General features: G+C 48.6%; 1 protein-coding gene across 3 annotated transcripts in view; it reads left to right on the top strand.

Moving 5' to 3' along the window:
* Nucleotides 1-24,199, top strand: part of KDM4B (lysine demethylase 4B) — a 62,621-nt gene continuing 38,422 nt past the window's right edge. For all 3 annotated transcript variants that reach the window (XM_041460715.1, XM_041460713.1, XM_041460712.1), the window contains exons 1-6: nt 1-1,530; nt 2,964-3,139; nt 4,474-4,588; nt 5,846-6,039; nt 20,815-20,864; nt 23,078-23,181. In XM_041460715.1, coding sequence (XP_041316649.1) covers nt 1,390-1,530; nt 2,964-3,139; nt 4,474-4,588; nt 5,846-6,039; nt 20,815-20,864; nt 23,078-23,181 — 780 coding nt within the window. In that variant the 5' untranslated portion in view covers nt 1-1,389. The remainder of the gene's footprint in view (nt 1,531-2,963; nt 3,140-4,473; nt 4,589-5,845; nt 6,040-20,814; nt 20,865-23,077; nt 23,182-24,199) is intronic.

The raw sequence follows: 24,199 nt of genomic DNA, 5'->3' as shown, positions 1-24,199 counted from the left end.
TGGAGATGGGGAGTGTCTTGGGGTGAAATGGTATTTTTCTCCCTCAATTGGTTTTGCTCTGGGATTTCCTGCAATACTGGGATTCATCATTTGATTTTCTTCTGGATTGGGTTCTGCATCTCTGGCTCCTGGCTTGGGAAGGGCTTTTCTGCCTGTGAGAAGCTGTGATTTTATGCATAAAACTCCTTTAAAGGCTCCTTGGGGAAGGACATAAGACTTGCAGATCCTTGTTTTGAAACAAATGTGCATAAAAGTTACTGTGTAAACTTCTGATGTTTTCTAGCTTCTAAAATTTCACTCAGAACTGTTCATGTGCCTTTGAAATGAAAAGTTTTATCCAGTCAAAATGAAACCTTGGTGCCCTGGGTGTGGAATGTGCCCACTTTAGCTGGCTTTAATTCCAGGAGCTGGGAGCACTGGCTGTGCCACACTCACCCGTTCAAACACAGACCTGGGAGCACTCCCTGCTTCGTTTTGTGTTTTCCTAACACCACGGGTACTTCCAGGAGCGTCTGCAATACTTCTTGGCTGCTTTGAAATCGGTTTAAACACACTTTAAATGCTTTTTTTGCATGTAAAAGTCTGGCAGGAGCCGTTTTCCTGCAGTTCATCCTCCACAGCCCAGCACTGCCATCTCGTGAGCACTCGGGGTGTGGAGCTGCTGCAGCTCCTGGCATGGAGAACTCCTTCGTGGGGATACGTGCAGCTGAAACGCCACTGAAACCTTTTATTTCCCTTACAGATTTCCAGCATTACCTTAAAAAAAGTCTATTTTAAAACTGTGGTTTCATCCTGAATGGTTTGAGAGTTTGTTTGGGATGTTTTGGAGTTGTGCAATTGTACAATACATTGCAAATACAAAGTATAATGAAGCTACATTAAAAAAAAAAAAAAAAAAAAAACTTAATTTTATAATTTTTGGTGCAAGCTAGCACATGAAAAAACCCCAAACTGGAGATAGCTGTTGGGTTTGAACCTAAACAGAAAATGGTGAAGCATTTTGGTGGAAAGCTCGTGGGGTGGCAAGCTCTGCACTGACAGCTGAAGGTGCTGAGAAGCTGTTATTTTTGTGGCAGGATCCTGAGGAGGCACCACTTTCTGTGGTGAGCTGGGGCAGATGTTCAGCCCTGCTCTATATTTAGCCCCTTCCGAGCTCTCGGGTGATCCTGGGGTCAGGAGTTCCTGACTGAGTGGGTTTTTGGTGGGGAGCCCCTCCTGTCCGTGTTAGAGGTACTTTCACAAACCCCCTTGCAGGAATAGAAGGAGGAAATGAAAAATCTCCCCAGGCTTTCTGTGGAGCTGCCTGGAGCTGGGAGTTAAACACCAGAGGTTTTAAGCAGAGTCTTTCGTGCCCCTTCCCTTCCCGTGTGCCCCTGCAGGACTGGAGCTATGGGGTCGGAACACCCGAGCCCGCAGAACCCTGGCTGCAAGATCATGACCTTCCGGCCCTCGCTGGACGAGTTCCGCGACTTCGGCAGGTTCATCGCCTTCATGGAGTCCCAGGGGGCCCACCGGGCTGGGCTGGCCAAGGTGAGGGCTGGGCTGGCCAGGGTGAGGGCTGGGCAGGGTGAGGGGCTGGGATGGCCAAGGTGAGGGCTGGGCTGGCCAGGGTGAGGGCTGGGATGGGCGAGGTGAGGGGCTGGGCAAGGTGAGGGCTGGGCAAGGTGAGGGCTGGCCAGGGTGAGGGCTGGGCTGGCCAGGGTGAGGGCTGGGATGGGCGAGGTGAGGGGCTGGGCAAGGTGAGGGCTGGGCAAGGTGAGGGCTGGCCAGGGTGAGGGCTGGGCTGGCCAGGGTGAGGGCTGGGCAAGGTGAAGGGCTGGGCAAGGTGAGAGAGGTGAGGGGCTGGACAAGGTGAGGGGCTGGACAAGGTGAGGGGCTGGCTTGAGGTAAAGGCTGCTCAGGGGCTGGAGCTGCCTTCCAAGGGCCCAAGATCTTGTTTGTGTCCCTGGAGCTGAGCACAGTGTGCCTTTTGGAGCACTGTGCCTGGAATCTCTGGTTTGGTTACGGAGGGAGGAAAGGAGAGGAATGTCCTGAGTTGGGAGGGACCCACAGGATCATCCAGTGCAGCCCCTGACCCCAACAATCCCACCCTGGGCACCCCTGAGGGCAGCCTCAGGGCTGGGACCATTCTCTGGGGAGCCTGGCAGTGCCCAGCACCCTCTGGTGATGAGAACTTTCCATGTGAAGCTTCTAAGTTCCAGTGCCTGACACGGAACTGCTTGGGAAACTCCAGGACTAAGTGATTAGAAGAGGTATTTCTGTGGCCATGTCAGCACAGGCTGATGGGATCATTTGCTCTGACAAGGACTTGTTAGGAGTGGTGTTTAGCTGGCCTTAATAAAGCACAGTGGAGAAATAAAGCTGTTAGGCATGAAATAATTCTTATTTCTTCTAAAACACAGGTCAATTACTGGGTTTATTGCTGCTCTAAAGAGAGCTGGCTATTGATGAAGAGCTCTCCGTGGAATGTTTCCTTGTCCACTCAAGTGTACAAGCAATTACCTTCCAGGACTCTGCTAGGGAGATTATTTTAATAGAGCTTGTTGGTGACTTCCAGATATTGTAAAGAAATTACTTGTAGGATTAATCTGAGCGTTCCAGGTCAGTTTTGTGTCTCTTGCAGCTGCACTTCAGAGCCCTGTAGGGGAAGTGGAGCCCCTCGTGCCCACCAAACCCCCAGCTCCAGTGTCTGTAACAGTTCCATGTTTTTGTTGTCCCTGTTGCAGGTGATTGTTATATGAGTTTCCTTGGGCCAGGTCTCATAAGCTCTTGGGGGGTCTATAACACACCCAAGATAGCTCAGCTACCCTTGGAGGCATAAAAATCAGCAGGACGGCTTCTGCTGCAGTGCTGGAAACAAAAAGCTTTAACAAAAGGCAGAATAACAGACAGAAAAACCGATGCAGGTGCAGGAGGTCTTTGTGCATTAGCTCACAAAAGCCGTTCATTTTCTTGGGGCACAGGTGATCCCCCCCAAGGAGTGGAAGCCGCGGCGCACGTACGACGACATCGATGACATGGTGATCCCGGCGCCCATCCAGCAGGTGGTCACGGGCCAGTCGGGGCTCTTCACCCAGTACAACATCCAGAAGAAGCCCATGAGCGTGGGCGAGTACCGGCGCCTGGCCAACAGCGAGAAGTGCGTGCTGCAGGGCTGGGCTGGGCACAGGGGGCACAGAGGGCGGGGAGGGCTCCGGGGACAGCAGGGGGCCAATTCATTGCTTTATTATGCTCTGTTATACATTCTATCTAAACCGAATCTGCCCTGCACTCAGCCTTGCTCACAACTGCACAGAGCTGCTCTCCTCTCTGATTCTCATGACTGTCCATGATAGTCCAACACACACACACACACACACACACACACACACACACACTCTCCTGGCCCTGACAGGCCAAAGGAACAAAACATCCCCACTTTGGATAAACAATCTCCATATTGCATTCTGCTTTGGCACAACACAGGCGCAGCAAACGAGATAAGAGTTGTATTTTCTTTCTCGGATGTTCAGAGAATGTGAAACACAGAAATATTCTTGGGAAGAATTGGGCCTTGCTTTTCTCTGTGAAGAGAAATGTGGCAACAGGGCAGCTCCTGGGAAGCTTTTCTTCCCAGAAACTAGCTGACAAGAAAATGCAGCCACGTTAAATGTGAGGCATTTTGGGGGAAACTGCTTTTCCTTGAGTCTCAAACACGTTTGTGGCTTGGTGGGTGTTGGTATATCTGGGATCTATTTCTGAGAGCTGGTATAGAAGGATTGTTCAAGGTCGGTATTTGGCTGAGGAGCTTCCTGAAAAGAATGGCTTGGGACCAAAAGAGGATCTCTTGGCTCTTCTGGAGAAGGTGTTCCATGGCTGGGGTAGAAATCCAAACACCTTGGGGTGCTTGGGCTGATGCTGGTGGCACGAGTGTCTTGCAGAGTGCCCAGGGACTCTGCAGGGCACTTCAGTCAGCTGGGGTGTGCCAGCTGCAGTCTCATCCTGCTTCCAGAGTCTGCAGCTCTGCAGAGTTTTAATCAGGACTGAGTTTATGCAGTCGTGGCTTTAAGCTGAAGGAGGGTGGAGTGAGGTAGGATATTGGAAGGAGTTCATCCCTGGGAGGGTGTGAGACCCTGGCACAGGTGCCCAGAGCAGCTGGGGCTGCCCCTGCATCCCTGGCAGTGCCCCAGGCCAGGCTGGGACAGTGGAATGTGGCCCTGCCATGGCAGGGGTGGCACTGGGTGGGATTTAAATTCCCTTCCAAGCCAAACCATTCCAGGATAACCAGCTTTGGAGCTTTCCTGGCACCTGAGAGCTGTGGGATAACCTCAGCTCACGTTTCCTTGGGGTGGGGATGTGGTGCTGCATGTCCTGTCAGTCAGCCTGCCCCGAGGTGGAGAAGGCTGCATTTCAGTGAGTTAAAGGTGAAATGCAGCCTCAGAGCTGCTGTGCTGGCTGCTCCCAGGGCTCCTGACACCCCTGTGTCCCTGGCAGGTACTGCACCCCTCGGCACCAGGACTTTGAGGACCTGGAGCGCAAGTACTGGAAGAACCTCACCTTCGTGTCTCCCATTTATGGGGCTGACATCAGCGGCTCCCTCTACGATGCAGTAAGTGCAGAGCTTCTCCTTTATTTATTTCAGACACAGACCTGACTTCCTTATTGCACTTTTCTCATTGAGGAGCAGGAATTCAGGATTTCATTGATGTAGCCACCCTAAAAAAACCGCAATACTTTTGTGTTTGTCCCCTCTTTACAAAAGTGGGACTAAACTTCCCCTGAAATTTGGAGTAATAGTCAGTGGAAGCTGTGAAAAGCTGACTTTTAGTAGAAAAATGAGGAAAAGTGTGATTTAAAGAAATTCTTTTGCAGACTGTAGCAAAAAAATTGTCTATACCTTGGGTTTTGTTTCTTTTTTAAGGGAATGAAATGGAGATTCCTGCTGAAGCCCCTTAGAATCAAGAAAAAAAACAGCATTTCAAGGAAGTGGTGCTTCATCAAAAATATTTTTTGATTCTTAACATAAATAATTTGCATTTGGATTTTAAATTATTTACATTTGGATTTTAAATTATTTGCATTTGGATCTTTTCCTTGTAGGCAGCTCCATTAGGATACAATGCACCTGCACACTGAATTATTTTACAATTCAAATTGTTTAAGCTTTTCCATGGTAAAATTTCATCCTCTGCTTCGAGTAATTCTGTAAATGATAAATGTTTCTCTCTTCTTACTCTTTTTAGGCAGATAATTTAAATCTCTTCCTCTGTAGTTTTCTTTTGAGTGGGAAGTGGCCTTCTTTGGAGTGTTGTCTGATTGTGTGTGAATGTACAAGTGTCTTTTTATTATCAGTGTGGTTTAATATGGATTAATTAGAGTAAGCAGAGATATCTGAGCTGCTCAGAGCCATGCACATCTCAGGGGTGCAGGGGATTTGGTGCTTGGGTGGGAGAATCCCCTCCTTTCCTGCTGGGATCAGGGTGGGACACAGCCAGGAGCAGCACAGCTGTTCTCAGGTGCGTTCCTGTTTTTACCTGAAGCTCTGAGCTGAGGCAGAAGGTTCTGCCCCTTTTTCACCCTGGGGTGTTTCTGATCAGGGGAAGAACATCTGAGAGGAGTGTGCTTTACCCTGAGTGTTCATTACCAGGATAGTTAATTACTGGGGTAATTACACAGTGCAGGAGCCTCTTCAGGGTGCTGGAGCTCCCTCCTGCCCGTGGTCAGAGAGGAGCACCAAAGAAACCTTCCTGGAAGCAGAGAGTGTTCAGCTAATGCAGGTGACACCAGCACCTGCCCCCTGGGGCTCTGCAGGGGGCTGAGGGCTGGCTCTCCCAGTACAAACCAGTACAAACCATTTCTGTTCCAGGACGTGGATGAGTGGAACATTGGCAACCTGAACACCCTTCTGGACATGGTGGAGCACGAGTGTGGCATCATCATCGAGGGTGTGAACACTCCCTACCTCTACTTTGGGATGTGGAAGACAACTTTTGCTTGGCACACAGAGGACATGGATCTCTACAGCATCAACTACTTGCATTTTGGGGAGCCCAAATCCTGGTGAGTGAGGGCTCTTGGACACCACTGGAACACCCTTTCCCCAGCTCTGCCAAATTCCATCAGGTTTACCTAATCTCTCAGTTCCCATTTTTTCTCTCCTCTTCCCTCCTAGTTTACATTTAAAAGCAATTTCACTTTCTTTCATGCTGGCTTGCTCAGAGGCCCAATTCCTGACTTGCAGCAGGATTAGGCAGACTTGTTGACATCACGATTAAAACCAGATTTCAGCACTTGGGGATTTTTGCAAACTAATGCACAGGAGAGCAAATGGGGATGGGAATGTGTGGATGCTCCAGAGGCACTGTAATAGTGGAGCACTGTTGTTCTTGCTCTGTGCTCTAGGCAGGAAACATCTGTTACTTTCAGATTTCCATTATTTAAATACATAAATATGTTCACAGCTCCAGGGACAAGTTAAGTGAAAAGGTTACTTTTCCATGGTCATTTTTTGGCGTGATGGTAAAGCATTTTTCAACACTGTTGATGCATAGATTCCTTGGAAATAACTTCCCACAAAAACAGTAGAGAGTTAGGGATAAAATAAAGAATGTAGGGAGTCTGGAATAAGTTACCAAGAGCCAATATGCTTCTTTTTAAATCAATTTAAAAGTATAAGTGCAGAGACTCGGCAGCCCAGGGGAGCTTTGCTGAAGATCTTGATGTGACTAATAAATATTGACATTTGCGTGCAAATTAGAGCAGAAATGTCACAGGGAGGCTCTGCTGTCACCGTGCCCTGGCAGTGGCAGACGAGGTCCTCCCACCTCTCAGGGCTACGGCTCCCTGGGGGCTCTGGCTCTTGGTGCCTGTGGCACATAAAAGCCCCCAGGAGCCAGGGGGCTGTAAATGAATGGCTCCAGTGCTCTTTTCCAGGCCTGGGAAGGGGTGGAGGGAGGGGCTGACTCTGGAACATGAATGGGAATTTTTAAAATCCTTCCAACACGTCATGAAATCTGTTTCCCAGCATTCCTGGTCCTTGGGCTCGCCGTCCAAGGCAGATGCAGGAGGATTTTGCAGAATCTCTTGTGATACCTCTGGTAAACAAGGTGGAGCTCCAGAAATGTGGTTCTGGATTGTGCCTGGGGTGTGACTGATCCCAGGGAAAGGTTCTTCCCCCAGAGGCACTGCCCAGGGAATGGTCCCAGCCCCAGGGCTGCCAGAGCTCCAGGAGTGTTTGGACACTGCTCTGGGACAGGGTGGGATTGTTGGGGTGTCTGTGCAGGGTCAGGGCTTGGACAGATGATCCTGTGGCTTTCCAGCTCGGAATATGATGCAGTTTGGATCCTGTCAGTTCTTCCTCCAGAATCCCTTAATTCCAACACATTTTCCTGGTGCCATCTCCAGCAGATGGTGCCACAGCCCATGGGAAGCTCCTCATCCCCTTTGCCCATGGAGCTCAGGGACCCCAGCACAGTCCAGCAGGAGCTCAGGGACCCCAGCAGGAGCTCAGAGACCCCAGCAGGAGCTCAGGAGCCCCAGCACAGTCCCAGCAGGCCTGGGCTGCTCCAGGAGGGGTGGCAGCAGCTGGCCTGAGCTTTGGGTTGGGTTGTTCCATCCCTTCTCCAGCCATCCTGTGTTTGTGGGAGTCACTCCTTCTCTAAAGTGAGGGTTTTGAAGACAGGCCATGTTTGCAGCAGAAGCTTTTCCCTTTCAGTGGAGTTTCCATGGCTGGTGACAGAGGGTGACACAGGATGGGCTGGGTTGTGACAGGATGCCACTGCAGGTTTGGCAGGGCCTCCCTGCTCTTCCCTGGAGCAGCAGGCAGGAGTTTGCCGCTTCCCAAGGCACTCCTTGTTCTGCACCACGGCAGCTCCTCTTAAGGGTTCTCCAGCTCTTCTCTGAACAAGCACTGGCTGCAGAGGGTGACTGAATCCCCTTGGAGCAGATCTGGAACTTTCCAGGTACCTGAGCTGTTCTGGCAGTGACTGCAGCTGTCCCAGAGCTCAGCTGGGGGAGCTCTTGGTCTGCACTGCTGGAATTCCAGGGCTGCAGCCTGGCTTTGCTCAGGGATGGCTGAAATGTTCGTTCTGTTTTGCTGGCACCACCTCTGTGGAAATTTCCCAGCTTCCTTCATCCTTTTTATAGACTCTGACTCTGACAGTGATCATCTTGGAAGCACCTCAGGGAATAGCAGGAGTGTGGAGAGTTACAAAGTCTACCAGTTTGGGGTTGAGCTCTAAAATAAGAGGCAGAGTTATTGTTTGGCTGTCAGAGATATTTATTCAGTGGAACCAAGGACTCTGTATATTGGTAGTATCTGCCTCAAAATTGCTCGTTAAAAACCATAACTCTTTCTTCATGTCTCCCATAAATTATCTGGGGGTGCTTCTGTCCAGGCTGTGGGAGGGGTGAGGAGCCACCAGCCCTGCTGCCTTCTGAAGGGAAGGGGAGAGAGGAGCTGCTTCCCTCACACACCTCCTTTGAGTGGGTTTTAGGAAAAATCTGTGTTTGTTTCACAGAATCCCAGAATTGTTTGGGTTGGAAGGGACCTCTGGGGACCCCCCAGTCCAACCCATGCCAGGTGGGGTCACCTGGAGCAGGTGACACAGGAATATGTCCAGGTGGGTTTGGGGAGGCTCCATGGGCAGCTGGCCCAGAGCTCTGCCACCCTCCATGGAAAGAAATCCTTCCTCAGGTTGGGGTGGGCACCATCCCCTGACACCTTAGGGTTGTTGGCATGGACTGATGAGGTGTTGGTGTGGATTGCTGGGATCCTCTCTCAGCCTTCCCTTCCCCAGACTGTCCAGGCCCAGCTCCTGCACTCCCTGCTCAAGGCAGAGCTGTGGGAAAGCTGAAATCCCTCCTCAGAGAGCTCTGGGTGGAAAGTTTGGACCACAAAGAACCATCTCTGGGTGGCAGAGGAATTGTTCTCCTGGGCCAGGGGGATCATTACTGAGCATTTCGTGTCTCTCATTTCTGTGTTGGCAATTTTGTGTTTTCCCCCCTACCAAAGAGTTGTTCTGGGCCTGTTGGGATTGCAGGTAAAGTCCATGTGTGGCTTCATCAGCTGAAAGTGGCTTCTCTGTGCAGGCTGCAGGGCATCTGCCTGCTGTGACAAGGCTGTGTGAGTGTCCCTGTCACTGCAGAGGTGCCAGCCCCCCCGGCTGGCTCTGCCCTGGCTGCAGCACTGGCGGGCCCTGGGATGGAAGCACTGCAGAGCTCTGAGCCCCAGGAGAAGCAGCAGGGCAGTGGGAGGTCACCCAGGGATGAGGGAGGCAAGGGGTAATGGCACACAGCCCTTTTCCTGCTGGCAGCCTCATGGCGTGATTTATCTGTGCTGTAGATTGCATTTGTTTATTGAGCTCCGTTGCTGTAGCAGGGCTGTTGGTGTTCATCCCACCCCAGCCCTTTCCAGGGGGATTTTCCTGGGGGATGTGCAGTCCCAGGCACAGGCTCTGCTCCTCACCCTTCTCACACTGCAGCTGCAGATTCGGTCTGACAGCTGGGGCAGCGCCCCGGGAGGGGTGGGCAGCACCCGGGCTGGGAGCAGTTGTGTAACCTCGTGTGAAGCCCTCAGGCAGGAGCTGCCAGATCCAGCCTTTCACTTGCTTTTTTTCCTCAAATTACAGTAAAACGTCCCTCTCGCATTAGGAATTTAATTGCCACCTTTTCACAGTCTCAAACTTTTGAAATAACTGAAATGTATTTAATTCTGCAGCCCCATATTCAACCTCTGGTGGTGGGAATTTTTGCTGTATCAATTATACATATTGTGTATAATTACCTCATACACTCCTGTGTGAGATCTAAAATTGAGCATATTGTCAAACGGTGCAAGCAGAGACTGATTTTATAATGACAGAAGCAACAAAGCTGAGTGCCAGGCCTCATTCTTCATGGTTATTATGGCATTTTATTGAGGAGTGGATGTGGCTCAGCTTTTGCAGTTCCAGAATATTTTTAGACACTGAGGTGCTCCACCAGCCTCCTTTTATCTCCATAAAGATGTGCAGTCCCTACCTGGAGGCTTCCTGTTGTGGGGAAGTGCTGCAGGAAACTTTGAACCTGAGTCCTGTGAATTTGCCTGATACACTTTAGGAGTGTAACAACTTGTTTTGTCATTACCACCTGACTGGGTGATACAGTTCTTTTTCTTGGCTATTTTGTGATCTTGCTGTACAGTAACAGTGTTTGATTTACCTTCCCTGAGTGCTGGTGGGATGTTACACTCTCCCTTCTCCCAGAAACCTCAGGTGTTAAACCAGACTGACACTGAGGAAGGTAATTGATTTTTATAAAATGTCCCTTTTCCCTTATCATGATGGATGTTTAATCCCCTTTAATTAAAACAGGGAGCCAGCTTTAGCTTTTAAGTTATATCATCTCTTCTCCAAAACACTCCCTGGCTGGAAGTGGATCATGCCTAATCTGTTTGACTTTGATATCACAAAGTACACTTTATGCCAGAACAGCAGTTTGTGTGGAATTAAGGACAAATTACCAAAGGAACTTTAAAATAATGTGATTAGTTGGGAGCACTGGTCACAGATACAATTACATTCCAGAAACACTTCTGGAATTCTGTCCCGTGAAAGTCTGGGGACTGCAAACCTGAGAGTTCACAGAGTTACCCCTAACCTTTGTTGGTTAAAATATTTTGGAATTTCTGCTTTCTTCCCTCCAGGTGCCCAGCGAGGCTCCCTGTGTGGGGCAATCCAGTCAAGGAGCAGGCAGGGAGGGCAAATCCTCCTTGTGGCTGTCCCTGGATCCCTGGCAGTGCCCAAGGCCAGGCTGGGCTGGGCTGGGAGCACCTGGGGCAGTGGGAGGTGTCCCTGCCATGGCAGGGGGGGCACTGGGTGGGATTTAATGTCCCTTCCAAGCCAAACCAGTCAGGGGTTCCATGGCTCTCTTGTAACATCTACAGTTTAATGCATTTGTAGTATCTGGCAGTGCTGCTCACCTTCCCTAACAGCCTGTGTGGGGGGTTCCAGCCAGGACTGGCTGCTCCCTCGGCAGGGGTGCTCCAAGGGGCCCTCTCTGGCCTTGGCTGAGAGCCCCTCTGAACAGCAGCAGATCTGGAGTGCTGAGCATCTCCCTGGTTTTCTTTCTCACTCTGGTCTGCAAGAGCTGCAGCTTTCTTGGCTGAACTCTTGTCCTGTCCTCCCCTCAGGACAGGAAATGTTAATCCCTGGAAAACTGCCTTGGAGGAGGAAAATATCCTAATGCAGTCATGGATCTTAGCTCTGCCAGCCTCTCTGCCCATTTGCCGTGCAGGAAGCTGCCCCTCACCCCTCTCACCATCCCTGCCCTGCCTTCACACCCTCCCAGGTGTTCCCTGGGCTCTGGTAATCCCCCTGCAGGCAGCTGCTGTCCTGTTGGGTGCAGAGCTGTGCCTGCAGGGCAGGCCATTGTCCCTCCAGCATTGCCTCCCCTCAGGGCTCTGGAGTCACTGCAGGGGTCTGGTGTCACTGCCTGTGCTGCCCCTGGGGCTCTCAGCAGCCCTTGCAGCCTGGAGATGCTGAGATTCCTTAGGTGCATTGCTGGAATCACAGCTGAGAGTTGCCCTTGAGGGAGCTGGTGCTCCACACTGAGAATTTTTATTTTTCTGAGTTTTGCTTTTCCTGTTTCTTGGTGTTAGGGAATTCAGGAGAAGATTCTGCATCATCTTCCATGGGAAGTGTGTGAGGTGTCCTTGCTCCTAAAAGTGTTCCAGGCCTGGCAGCAGAGGTTTGGAGGCTTTCTGGGTGGAGTGGGGAGAAAAGAGAAGCAGGGAAGGCCATTTGGCTGTGGTGGCAGCTCCTCACAGCTCCCAGATTTCCTTCCTGCCTCTGCTGTCCCATGTAATCTGTTTTACAGCTCTGCTGTTTTGGATGGAGAAAGAGCAGAATTTATGGTGATGGTTGATTTATAGATTAACTGCAACACCATTTGCTCTCAGGCAGATTTGGCAGAGCAAGACCCTTTTCTGTTGATAAAAGGGAGAGAGAAAGGAACAGGGATATTCATTAAAAGGGATAAAAGGAAAGTGAGATAAAGTATGGCCAGGCAGAATAGCTTTTCACTCTCCTGACTTTTCTAAAATGAAGGTGAAATCTGCTTTGGAATGGGCTTTCTGCACTGTGTGCATGTGGGTTTGCTGGGAGGTGCATGGCAGGAGGGATGAGCTGGGGTGCAGAGCTGTGTCCCCTGTAGTTCCCTGATAACTGAGAGCAGAGTCATTAATCCAGCCCTGCAGTCATTAGTTAATCAACAGCAGCACTCCCAGCCCAGCTCCCCATCCTGGAGAGCTGTGGGAGCAGGATGAGGGGGTCCCTCAGGAGGGGGACAGTGCTCACTGCTGGATTGCTGTCAGAACCCATGGGGTCACCACATTGTCCAGGGCCTGAATGAGCTCTGCCTTGGATTATCTTCCCAGTCAGGTGCTGCAACTGGAATAGTGGAGATTTCTCTTTTTAATAGACTCCGGTTTTTGTGGTCTTTCATTAGGCTGTTGTAGACAGATTATTTAAAGGTCATTTTTCTGCTGCAGAGGAGGCACAGGATTTGGGGAGTTAGGACTCAAGTATTGCCTTTCTTCATCCACCCTCATCTAACTGAGAGAAAATGCCATGGAGGTCAAGCCAGCCTCTGGGATTGATGGAATCAGCTGTGGGACTTGAGGAGGCACAGATGGATTGATCTCAGCCTCAGCACCCCTTTCACTCAGCTCTCTGCTGTTTGTGCTGCCCCTCCAGAGCCCTCTTTGGATTTTATTCTCACCCAAACCCGCTGCAAAAGGCATGGAATTATTTTGTGCTTTGCTGCCATTTCACTTTTCAGTCTGTGCATTTTATGTCCCTCTTCACTGAGCCTGTTCCGGTGGTTGAAAATAGAAATCTCAGAGGTTGGGGTTGATCTGTGAGTTACTGTACCTGACCCAGCAAAGAGCAGACCCTTCCCACCTGTGCTTCCTCTTGGCACTTTCCAGAATGATTCCAGCAGGAGAAGGTGCTGACCTGGGGTCTCATCCCACTCCCAGCAGCATCCTGGGTTGTCCTGCTGGACTGAGAGGAGCAGCTCTTGGATCCAGGAAGGCTCCAACCCATTCCTGCCTTCTGGAAGTGTCTGCTCGGAGCTCAGGCCTGGTTTGAAATGAAGATCTGTGGAAGTCTGACAGGATCACAGATTGGTTTAATAACAGAGGCTTCTGAGCAGAGCCCTGGGGCTGGAGGGGGGAGCTGTGCTTCCATGCTCCATCTCATGCTTCAGCCTGAGCTGACTCCCCGTGGGACAGTGAGCCTGCAGAGTCCAGCCTGGCACAGGGCTGGAAGCAGGGCTTGGGAAGGCTGGGAGGCAGCAGCAGTGGTGCTGCAGGGCTTTGTCTTTATTCACATTTTGTTAACACGTTGGCAGAAATCAGCGGGGATTTTTTTTCTCTTTACTCAGCAGGGAAAATTGTCGAGGGGTGATGCCAAGTGCAGCACAAGTGAGGTTTAAAATAAGAGGAGCCCGTAGTAATGACAGCACTTAAATAGCACTCGGTGCTGTCTGAGAGCTGTGCACTCCTTAACCCCTTCATGCCCCAAGGAATAAATGTGCTGGGTTTGCAGCCTCTCCGTTTCCAGCTGCCCAATCAGCCGCAGAAAGGGGATCAAACAGGAGAAATAAAGGAAACTTTACAAACTGTGTCAGTGATCTTTATCAAATCTCAGCTACAACACTTGTGGCTTTGATGCTGACAAGAACACAGCTCTCACTTCAAAGCAGTTGTAGTTGGGAACGGTGCAGTTTGATGGATGAGGAGCATGAAACCTTTGGAATGCTGGATTTTTTCTCCTCAGAAAAGAAGAGAGTGTGTGTGTGTAGAGGCATTGCACCTCTAGCACAAGGGGTTTCCTCATCTCAGAATATCCTTCATTACTCATGAGCAAATTTCTTTTGTTCTGCTGGAGGCAATTACCCAGTTTTTTTCAGGAATACGTGTTGCTGTGCCCGGTGAGGGAGGCAGCTCACACAGGTCACTTGGTACAAGGCACAGATAGCTCTGATCTCCCCTGGTTACCTTTCTTCTCCTTGCTTCTGGACCTGAAATGAGCTATTATTTTAGAATACAGGCTCTTTGAAGCATAATCTTTGCTTTTCTTTCTATTTGTATGGTATCCACTACAAAAACAACCAGTAATTAATATTCTGATTGCCAGTTTAGGGAAATAAATCTGATGTGAACAGGTTCTTCCAAACAAATAACGGGGAATGGCAAGGGGATGAATATTGTAGTCATTCATCTCTGTTGAGTTGTGTACTAATTATCTTCTTGGCTAAACTGAATGAGTAAATGACTTCATAATGTTTTTCCCCAAACACCTTTTCTCAGTAAAATGGCTCCTTCATGCTGCTCATTCACTGCAGGCAGAGGCAGGCTGTGGGTTATTTTTACACGTGGAGGGAGAGACTCCAATGTGCTCTGCAATTTTCTGCTTTGTGACTGGCACTTGTGCTGTGGAGCTGACTGGACTGGGGCACTGAGAGCCCTTCCAAGAGCAGATGGTTGTTCACATTAAATTCTCTGCTTTAAAAAAAAAATGTATTTGAAAATTGCATTTGGAGTTCTGGAAAAATCTCTTTGTGTTCGTTGTGTCGGGGTTAGTGAGTCACAGTGAAAGTAGCCCAGTGTGCTAATCTTGGAGCTCAGTTGTACCTCTTGAAAATTCATATTGCTTTAAAATCAGAATTTTAAAAAGCTCCTGTCTAATGTCACTTCTTGAAACTAATGGCTCTTTAATCCTATTTCTAGCTCAAGGCAACTCTGAGGGTTGGAGAGTCTGTCAGAAGTGCATGATTGGCACAAGTTAGCCTTGACTCAAATCTTCCAATACTCAATCTCCAGGGATTTGATCCCAGCTTCAGAGTAACCTGAGATATTCTGCCCATCCTTACTGGAAAACAAATGGGGAGTTTGCAGTCACAACTTCAGTTTCTTTGGGGAAGGAGGAAGTTTTTCATCCTGCTGTTCTGTTGGCAGCAAAATCGCTGCCATTTGTTCATGTTGTGGATAATGAGGAGGTTCTGTGTGTGGAAAGGGATTATCTGCAGTGAGATGGGGCTGTGGGTGAGTGCTGGGTGTCTTTGGTGTGCCCAGGCCCTTCTGAGCAGGTTTGCTCTGATTTCCTGCCTGTGCTGCTTGCCCAGGGGCTGCACTGAGCAGCTGAGGGAGGCAGGTGGGTTTGGTGTGCTTTGGGCTTGTCATTTGGTCCTGTCATTACCTGTTTGCTCCTAATTGTGGCTTTAGGAGCTGATACTCCCCAGCCTCCGTGTTTATCTCTCACTCTGGGTGTATTTCAGTAAAAATGCCGTTATTTGAAATCATTGACACTGCTGGTTAAAGATCCTGAATTCCATCGGCCGTTGTCCTGGGAAGTGATCCATTCCAGATAAACCCGCAGGCACTGATAAAGGCTCTCTCCTGGAACGAGGAGCTCTCTGCTCCCGGTGTGATCTTATCTCCAGGCAGGGTTTGCAGTGCTGATGGGAGGGAGCCACAGCAGAAGGGGAGAGGAAGGGAGGCCAGGATTCTCCTTTCCTAACCAGGGTCTTGAGAAGGGAAGTGGGAGATTTCCAGCCCATTCAGCGTGGGCCAGCCTCAGATTTGATGAGGAGAAGAAAGGGAGCTGATATTTCAGTATTTTAACAAACTGTTGGGAGAGAGGGATGAAGGGAGGTGAATTATGGAGGAGGGTAGAGGGGAGGAAAAGAGAGGTGACCGTGGAAGGGAGGTGGCAGTGCTACCAGCAAAGGAGCAACCTGTTCTTCTTGTTGAAATACCTTTTTTCTTTTCTCATACAGGCAAAACAGCTTGAAAATAGTGTTGCACAGCAGGATTCCTGTGTGTCCCTTCCAGCTCAGGATATTCTGGGAGATTCTAGCATGGAAACCCACACTTCTACCCTGAGCTGTGCTCTGACACAGTGAGGAGATGTTGTTTAATGTTTTACCTTGTAGAAAAATGAGGCCTCAGGAGCAGGATGTGAACTTTGCAGGGAGGGACCACCCCGTGCTAATGCTAGTTCTTAATGCTTCTGTTGGTGATAAATATTCCTGATGGACCAAGGGGTTTTCTTTGGAGGCTTTGCTGCTGCCATGGGGGTGCAGATGTTGAAGGTCAGGGTTCAGATTCTGGGTTTATGGGCACCCTTTGCCTTACAGAGACTGAAATAGCAGCTTTTCATTCTGCCTGTCGTGGCTGAGAGCAGGTTGGCATTTGAATCTTAAAGGGTCACTGTTCTTGGCACAATTAAATCTGCTTTGAAGACAGATAACTCACCCCAGCTCGACACGTTGGCCTGGGCATTTGAAATGTGCTGCTCCCGTTCTGTTCCTGTTCCTCATTCCATAATTGTGGTGTGTTAAACTGTGTGGGGCCTGCTTGGGCAGACCTTGTGCAGACACTGTGAAATTGAGTTTCTTACCTTCTCCCAGGAATGGCACTGAAGTGACATTTCCAGAGTCTTGTGGTTGAACCTCCCCCTGCCCATGGCTCCCCGAGAGCGGGGTGTGGGATTTGTGAACTAATCACTGCTTAATTGCTCTGTGTTGGTGCAAGAGAGTGTAAATGAGGTGTGGAACAAGGTGTAACTGGCAAAAACTCTGGGAGTGACAGCTGGAGTGGGAAAAGGTCTTGGAAGCTTTGGGGGAAGGGACAGGATGGTCTGGTCCTCTGCCAAAGGTAGGGGTGGCTTCAGGTGAGAAAAATTCCTCTTAAACAAGCAGAAAACAGCTGTGAGCAGGCCTTTGCTGTGGATGAAGTTTTAGGTTTTTGGCCACTGGAAGCCAAAACTGAGCTTGAGTCCCTTTGAGGAGGCAGCAGGGAGGGGAGAACCTGGGGCTGGGAGGTCCCTGAGCAGCCCCTGGTGCTGGAGGCTGCCCAGTGAATTCCCTCTTACATCACTCCTTGGTGGTCCCCAAGGGCATCCCTGCATCCCAGGCTGGCCTGAGTGCTCCCTTTTACTGACACACTTGTTTAATTCTTAATTCACAAGACATTTGCTTATTTATTCTCATTGTTCCTGATAATAATTCTAAACCATTAGAGGGGAAAATTGTATTCAGAAATGCTGTTTCACACTTTATTTGTTTGATGATTTAGAGCGATAGAAAATAGCACATTTACTGGCTTTTATAGTCTGATAATTATCCACATCCATCAAGCCCCATTCCAGGGGAATAAACAAAACACCAAGAAAATTACTCTATTAATGATATCCTGTGATGGCAAATAGGACAGACCTCTCTCTGTGTTAAGGATGGAGAGGGGACTGTCCAGTTAAACTCATGTTGGGAAGGAATTCCTCCCTGGCAGGGTGGGCAGGCCTGGCACAGGTGCCCAGAGCAGCTGGGGCTGCCCCTGATCCCTGGCAGTGCCAAAGCCAGGCTGGACAGGGCTGGGAGAGCCTGGGACAGTGGGAGGTGTCCCTGCCATGGCAGGGGTGGAAATGGATATTTAAGATCTCTTCCAACCCAAACCATTTTGGGATTCCATGATTCCATATTAACAAAAGCAAGCCACCACTCCAGGAAGATAATTTTCTAACTCATTTATAGCTTTGGGGCAAAACCTTTTGGACTTGTGATTCTGACTCAAGAACTCAGAAAATTGCATGGAAGTAGAGATCAGAAGTGCTGGAATTAGGTTTCATGAAATAAGTTTGGAAGCTGAGAGTCTTTCCCACAGAACAGCAAGTTCTAGATGTGTACAAGTGGTACTTGATCCACTTCAGGGATTTTCTGTTGTTTTGGTGGAAAGTAGAAAAAGGTAATTTAAAAGGCTCAGTATATTACTTTCAGGTTGTTGACTTGGGGGTGAGATGACATTTGAGTCAGAGAGCTATAACTTTTTTTATCTCAAGCTGTTTTTTCTTTCCCCATTGTGTAAATCTCCTGCTCCCTGGCAGAGCAGCAGCACATTTTTCCTGCTGGAATCCCCAGACTGCTGAGTGGCAGGGTTTTGGGGGCAGCCTGGCCCTTTGTCTTGGTCACTCTGTGCAAGGCTGGAGGCAGGTTTGCACGCCCGGTGCCTTGGGGGTTTGATTTGTGTCCCCCCAGCTGCTGCTTTGGCTCTGTGGCCATCAGTGTCCCTTGTCCTGGGGCCAGGCTGAGCCACAGGGACACGTCCAGCTCAGTGTCCCCAGCTCAGGGGGCTCTGGGAGCCTGTAGGAAAGGAGATCACTGGGTGTTTTTCACCTGTGGAATGGGGGTTTGGCAGCTGGGCTGGGCTGGGCTGGGCTGAGCTGAGCTGAGCTCTGGGGATGTGCCCAGCTGTGCTGAGGGACACCAGGGCTGCTGGGTCACACAGAGCAGGGGCACCAGTGGCACCCAGAGCCAGCCCGTGCTGGGTGCTCGTGGCTCAGTGACTGCAGCGATTTTTCATCTTTCCGTTGTTGTTGTCCCTCGTAATCAATCATTTGTGTGTAGATGGAGCTCAGTCTGTGCCATACGTGCAGGAGCCTTCTGCTTCTCTTCCTGGTTTTAAATAGCAGCCCAAATTCTGTCTTTATTGCCTAGCTTTATGTAAATCAGTCAGATTTGAGAGCATAACTTAAAGCAGAATTTGACCTACTTTTAATTCTCTTCTGCAGTTAATATTTTGAATTCCTAAGAATAAATGCAGAGGGATGTGTAGGCTCTGCTTCCTAAAGACTGGCCCAAAGAAAAAAAGTTAATTTCTAAAATTGGAGTCAGCTATTACCATTCTGTGCTGGGGTATTTTGATTTGTATATTATTACATATAGTTCTTTTTTATAAGCTGGAAATTCCTCCTCTCTGGCTGGTTTCTATCCAAGCAAGTCTTTTTTCTTTGTCTCTCCATGGGCTGCTCTCTGAAGCCTCACTTGGCTTTTTGCAGGCTGCAGTTTCAGATAACACAATAACTGTGTTCCAATGTATTAAACTTTTAACATCCTCAAGATTCAATTAATCTTATCTTTACAACTCCCAATTACAGGCACTAATTAAGTGAAGGTTGCATTGTAGACTGGGGATATTACATTAATCATCAGCAGCCTTGTAGCCATAAATTGGTTCTTTCCCAATCCTTCAGCGTTTTTCCCAGAAGGACTGGAATGTCTCATTTCCCTGTTTTAAGGGACATTAATCCCACAAAGGAGCTTTGGATCGGGATTAGTTTTATCACATTTATGTAAGTGATGAATGGTCTTTGTAAAATAAAAGCCACTAGCTTTGTCCCAGACAAATGAAATTGAATTGTTTGATAATTATGCAATTTAAGGCACTGTCAAACTTTGGTCAGGGAATGTTGGGAGTCCATTGCTGCATTTATTATTTTACAAGATTAGGTGCTACACAGTGTTTTACCTTAAATTTTTTCCAAGCCATCAGTTCAAATCAGCTTAGTGCCTAAAGCCTGAAGGCCCCTGGGTGGGATTTGTGTGCTGTCATCCCCTGCCAGGCCAGCCCAGGTGTGCTTGATTTCCTGGCACAGAAATGCAGAATTTGTCTGGCTGAAACCCCCCAAAAGCAGGTGCATTCTGAGCCCCCAGCCCAGGAGGGGCAGTGCTGGGCTCCTGTTGCTGAGTCCCCTCCTGCAAGATCCTGATCCCAGCGTGGGATAATGGGAATGATGGGTTTGACATCTTTACTGGAAATAGCAAAAATAATGCATTTTTTATTATTCACTTTGAAGAGAAGTTATAGCTGGCAATAAATGCCATTCCCACAAATGTAAATTCTCAGAATTCTCTGTCACAAGAAGCAGGGAGAGCTGTATTTAATTTGTTGCAGAATGTAACCAACGATTTAGAAATTTCCATTGGCAATGTTATTGTGTGTCATCATGTTAAACACGTTTAAATGTGTCCTGGTGTTCAGTTCCCTTCTTATAACCTGAACACATAAATCTTTGTCACCTGGGCTTTGCTCCTGAGAATATTGTGGAGCTCAAAGCACTAAGAGAACTAACAGCTTTTGGGAAGAAAAAGCCATTTGAAACTTCCCTGGTGTTTGTACGTGCTGGGCACACCCAGCCCTGTGCCTGGGAGCTGAGGGACAGTTGATTGTTTTCCCAGAATTACATTCAATAATTTGCACTCCAAAAAAATTCCACTCAAATTCTTTTGCACTTTACTGACCCCAAATCTAAGAAAACTGTCTTTAGGAAGTGTGGAAGTTGTTCCCTACACCCTTTAATGATGTTTTCATCAGCAGACCCTGCATTTTCAGGGTCACCTCATAAAGAAAATTATTGAACACTTGAATTCCATTATTTCACATCAGACAATAAAATCCAGCAGGGGCATCAGGACTGAGCCATGAGTGCTTGGGCTGTGCTGAAGAATATTTACTTTTTTGAATAAAATGAAAGCTGTTTGCACAGAAGAAGGTTTATTCTTTTCCAAAGCACACAGACCCTCCTTCACACCTTTTCAGCCCATCTGTTTCTTGCTTATTAATATTTAGCACAGTTTTATTTTGCAGATATTTTCCCCATGGAGAGCACACCTGCTGTTCCCTGCACTCTCTTATTTCTGGGGTTTCCAGTGCTGTATCATCACCTTGTCTTCTCCATTTTCCTTCTACCTGGTGAAATCTTGTGATGCTGTTTGAGGAGGTGCCAGGAAAGCACACACTTCACGTAACACGTCCGGGGACTTTCACGCAATGCTGTTTTTCCCGTGGATTGTGTGTTACTGACGCCTGTCAGATGTACAGAATGTTGGTTTTATTGCCAGCCGTGTGTGCTGTGCTGAGGGTTATTGCCCCTCTTGTTCCTAGCCTTTCCCCTCACTGTTTTTCCACCAAAGGCTGACATTGTGCTCTCTGTCTGTTCTGTTCCCTCCTCCCAGGTACGCCATTCCCCCGGAGCACGGCAAGAGGCTGGAACGCCTGGCAAAAGGTGAGCCTGGCTCTGGGCTGGGCTCAGGGAGGACTGGCACTCCCTGAGCCTGCTGGGGACTGCTGGGGAGCAGCTGCAGAGCCAGAGAACTTGTCAGGGTTTCCCTTCCAGCTCTTCCCTCCAAGCCTCGGGCTCCTGGCATGGCCTGACCTGGACTAAACAGAGCTAAACCTGACCTGAGCTAAGATTCCTTAAAAAAACCTTGGATTTTGAGGCATTGAGGCCAAACCCTCCCAGGTCTGGGTTTAATCCACAAGGGTTTGGGTTGGAAAGGACCCTAAAAATCCTTTCACTGCTGTGGGCAGGGGCACCTTGCACTGGGCCAGGAATGCTGCCAGGGCTGGGGCAGCCAGAGCCTGTTCCAGGGTCTCACCACCTCACAGCAGGCATTTTCTGGCTGATATTGAACCTAAATTTCCCCTCTTACAGTTTGTAGCCATTGCTCCTTTACCCTATAAATACATTCTGTATTTGGTGGTTTTCCTTTTATTTTAGCCTCATCCTCCTTTATTTTTCAGTGCCATAAAATTCATATTAAAAAGAAAGAAAAAATGAAAGGGAGGGAAACAGAAAAGGAAAATGGAAGTGGGGGGAAGGGAGAGTTACTTTGAGCTGTGGCAAACTCCCACCACTCAAGCTTCAGGGAAGATGTCTGGCTGCAGAAGTGGATATGTTTTAATTTGTTGGTGTTGTTTCTATTTTTGTTCACTTGCAAATGTTCAAGGAGCTGCCCAGCTAAAAAAAGCTGCTGGGCCAGAATAATTAGCTCCAAATCTCCAGCGAGGCAAGTGGGGTGGTTTAAATCTGGTGGTGAAGGTAGGAGCAGGCAGGAAATCTGGAAGGTTCTGCTCTGATGCAAAAGCAAAGAACTCCTAATGCTGATTTCCCAGAAAACAGGCAAATTCCTGTGCTGCCTTTCCCTGCTCAGCACACTCCAGGGTAAGGGGAGCAGCTGATTGTGTGGGGTAAATGCAGAATAGATGGGGATGAGTGTCCTGGGGCTGGGCTCTCCTGGGCACTGAGCACCATGATCCCGAAATACAAATACCACTGGAAATGGCTGCTCAAAAATGTTGCGTTTCGAAGCCACAGCTCAGTAATTTGCCAGGCTTTAATAGGTGAAAAAAGTAATTTTTATAAGAAGTCAATCAATCAGATGACTTGTGTTCTGCAGACTCTGAAATACCACTCCAAGTCTGACAGGAGCAATAATAAGTTTCTTGCTGTTTGTAACTAATTTTTACGGATGATCAATTTTGAGGCATGGAGATGGTTTGTGCTGTAAAACCAGGAGCAAATTATCAATGATCTGGTCTTTATTTTAGTTTCCTCTCTCTGGAAGCTTGGTGGGTGATGATTTAACTCTGCAAAGAGCCAGAATTGCTGCCTGGCCATTCCCCTGTCCTGTGCATCAGTGGGGAGAAGTTTACCATGGAGAAATGAGTGTGCAATTAATATGGAAAATGAATAGCTGAGCTGTAAATGGGCTCACTGGGAGAGCCATGGAGCCCATGGAGAGAATGTTAATGTGTTGCCATGTTATTGGTGCTAATCACTTAAAATGTGCTTCTTTATTAGTGGCTTTAATGAGAGCCACTTAAACTGTGCATTAAAAAGAGGAACTGCAGAGAGGGACGACAGACTGGGTAGCAGACAGTCATAATTTGAATTGAAATGCTTTTAGTACAAAAATATAAGTAAACCTGGAATCCAGTAATCCTTTTGACTTTCTGAAACCCCTTCCATTATGTCTCATCAATTAGTTTTGGTTCCAGAGCTTGGGTTATTTGTTTTCCAAAGCTGTGATGGGTTTGAGTTCCTACAAACACACAGTTTGTTATGGAATCAGCCACTTGGAGGGAAAGACATGATCACGAGGAAAATTGGGTTCCATTGGCTGAGCTGCCTTTGGGGGGTGTGGGCAGTGTTTACCACTGTTTTACTTTTCTTAATTATTTGTGATTTGTTTTAATAACTCAGTGGCAGAATTTAACCCTTAGGGGTGCTGAGGTGCTGACTGGGTCAGGTCCTGCTGCACTTGTTGGTGACCACTGTGAACGTGTCCCTCGAGCCACTGCCTGGGATGGACACCTTTCCTTTCCCTCAGTATTACCATTTTTTCCTTTAGGCAGTGATGTGTGGGGCAGATTGATGTGGAATTGTTTCCCAAGGACAGTCCTGTAGTGATGCTCCTCCTCTGAATGTCTCCACAGGATTTTTCCCAGGAAGCTCTCAGGGATGCGATGCTTTCCTCCGTCACAAGATGACCCTCATTTCTCCCTCCATCCTGAAGAAGTATGGGATTCCCTTTGACAGGGTAGGTCCTGCAGGCTGTCCTGCACAGCTCCTCTCTCCTGAGGAGTCAGTCCAGCAGAGCCATGGGGGAAATTGGCTTCATTTCCAGGGCATTGATGTGCTGAGTGCCGCCTGGGGTTCAGACCAGCTCTGCTGCAAAAGGGGGGTTTGGGCTTTGGCTGAGACACAGGAGAGAAGAAAAGCTGTCACTGAACAAGCTCTGGCAATTTGGGAACCTCAGGTAGAGAGGCACAAGCTGATAAGGATGTTCTGGCTCATCAAGGGGCAGCAAAACCCTGCTGGTGACTCAGAAACACTTTTTTATTTTCTCATGGATCCAGTGCGACCCAAAGTGGAGCTGGCTGTGCTGGTTCCCTGTTGTGTAAGTGTTCATGCTGCTCTAAGCCTGGAAGGATCCCTGCAGCTCTTAAGCCCTGATTTGAAAAGAGGGGTCATGTTTATTTGGTATGATCGTTTTAATGTGCTTATTCTTAAAGTCTTGTGGCAAGAAGTAAATCTCCTCAGCCAGGGGTGGTTACAGGGATTTGTATCTGTGCAGAATCACTCAAACTGCTGCTGCTGCTGCTGCTGCTGCTGCTGCTGCTGCTGGGTGTTCCAGCACACGAGGCCAGAGCTGCCTGTGGATGTGGGAAGTGTCAGAGGCCTGCTCCAAAATGGTTTCATGGAATCACGGCGTGGGAAGGGACCTTGAATCCCACCCAGTCCCACCCCTGCCATGGGCAGGGACACCTTCCAGTGTCCCAAAGTCCAAGCCCTGTCCTGAAGCAGTGGCTGTTGGAGGAGGATCAGTGTTATTCACAAACAGGGGACAAGTGCCATTTGTCCTGAGCAGCAGAGATAGGATCCCTTCATCCAAATCCTTGGCAGATTTCAATGAAGTTGAAATAGGCAGCATTTATAAATCTCTATAATGCTGTTCTGGAAAAAAAAGAAACAGATCAATACTAGGGCTTTTTAATAATTAAAAATGTGTATTTCTGTAATCTCCTATTGATTTCTCCATTTATTCCTCAAGAGCT

The sequence above is a fragment of the Pyrgilauda ruficollis genome, unplaced genomic scaffold (genome assembly GCF_017590135.1).
Source record: "Pyrgilauda ruficollis isolate IOZ18807 unplaced genomic scaffold, ASM1759013v1 scaffold148, whole genome shotgun sequence".
In the NCBI taxonomy this organism is placed as follows: Eukaryota; Metazoa; Chordata; class Aves; order Passeriformes; family Passeridae; genus Pyrgilauda; species Pyrgilauda ruficollis.
Note: the sequence above shows the minus strand (reverse complement) of the source record. Positions and strands in the feature narration are given on the sequence as shown.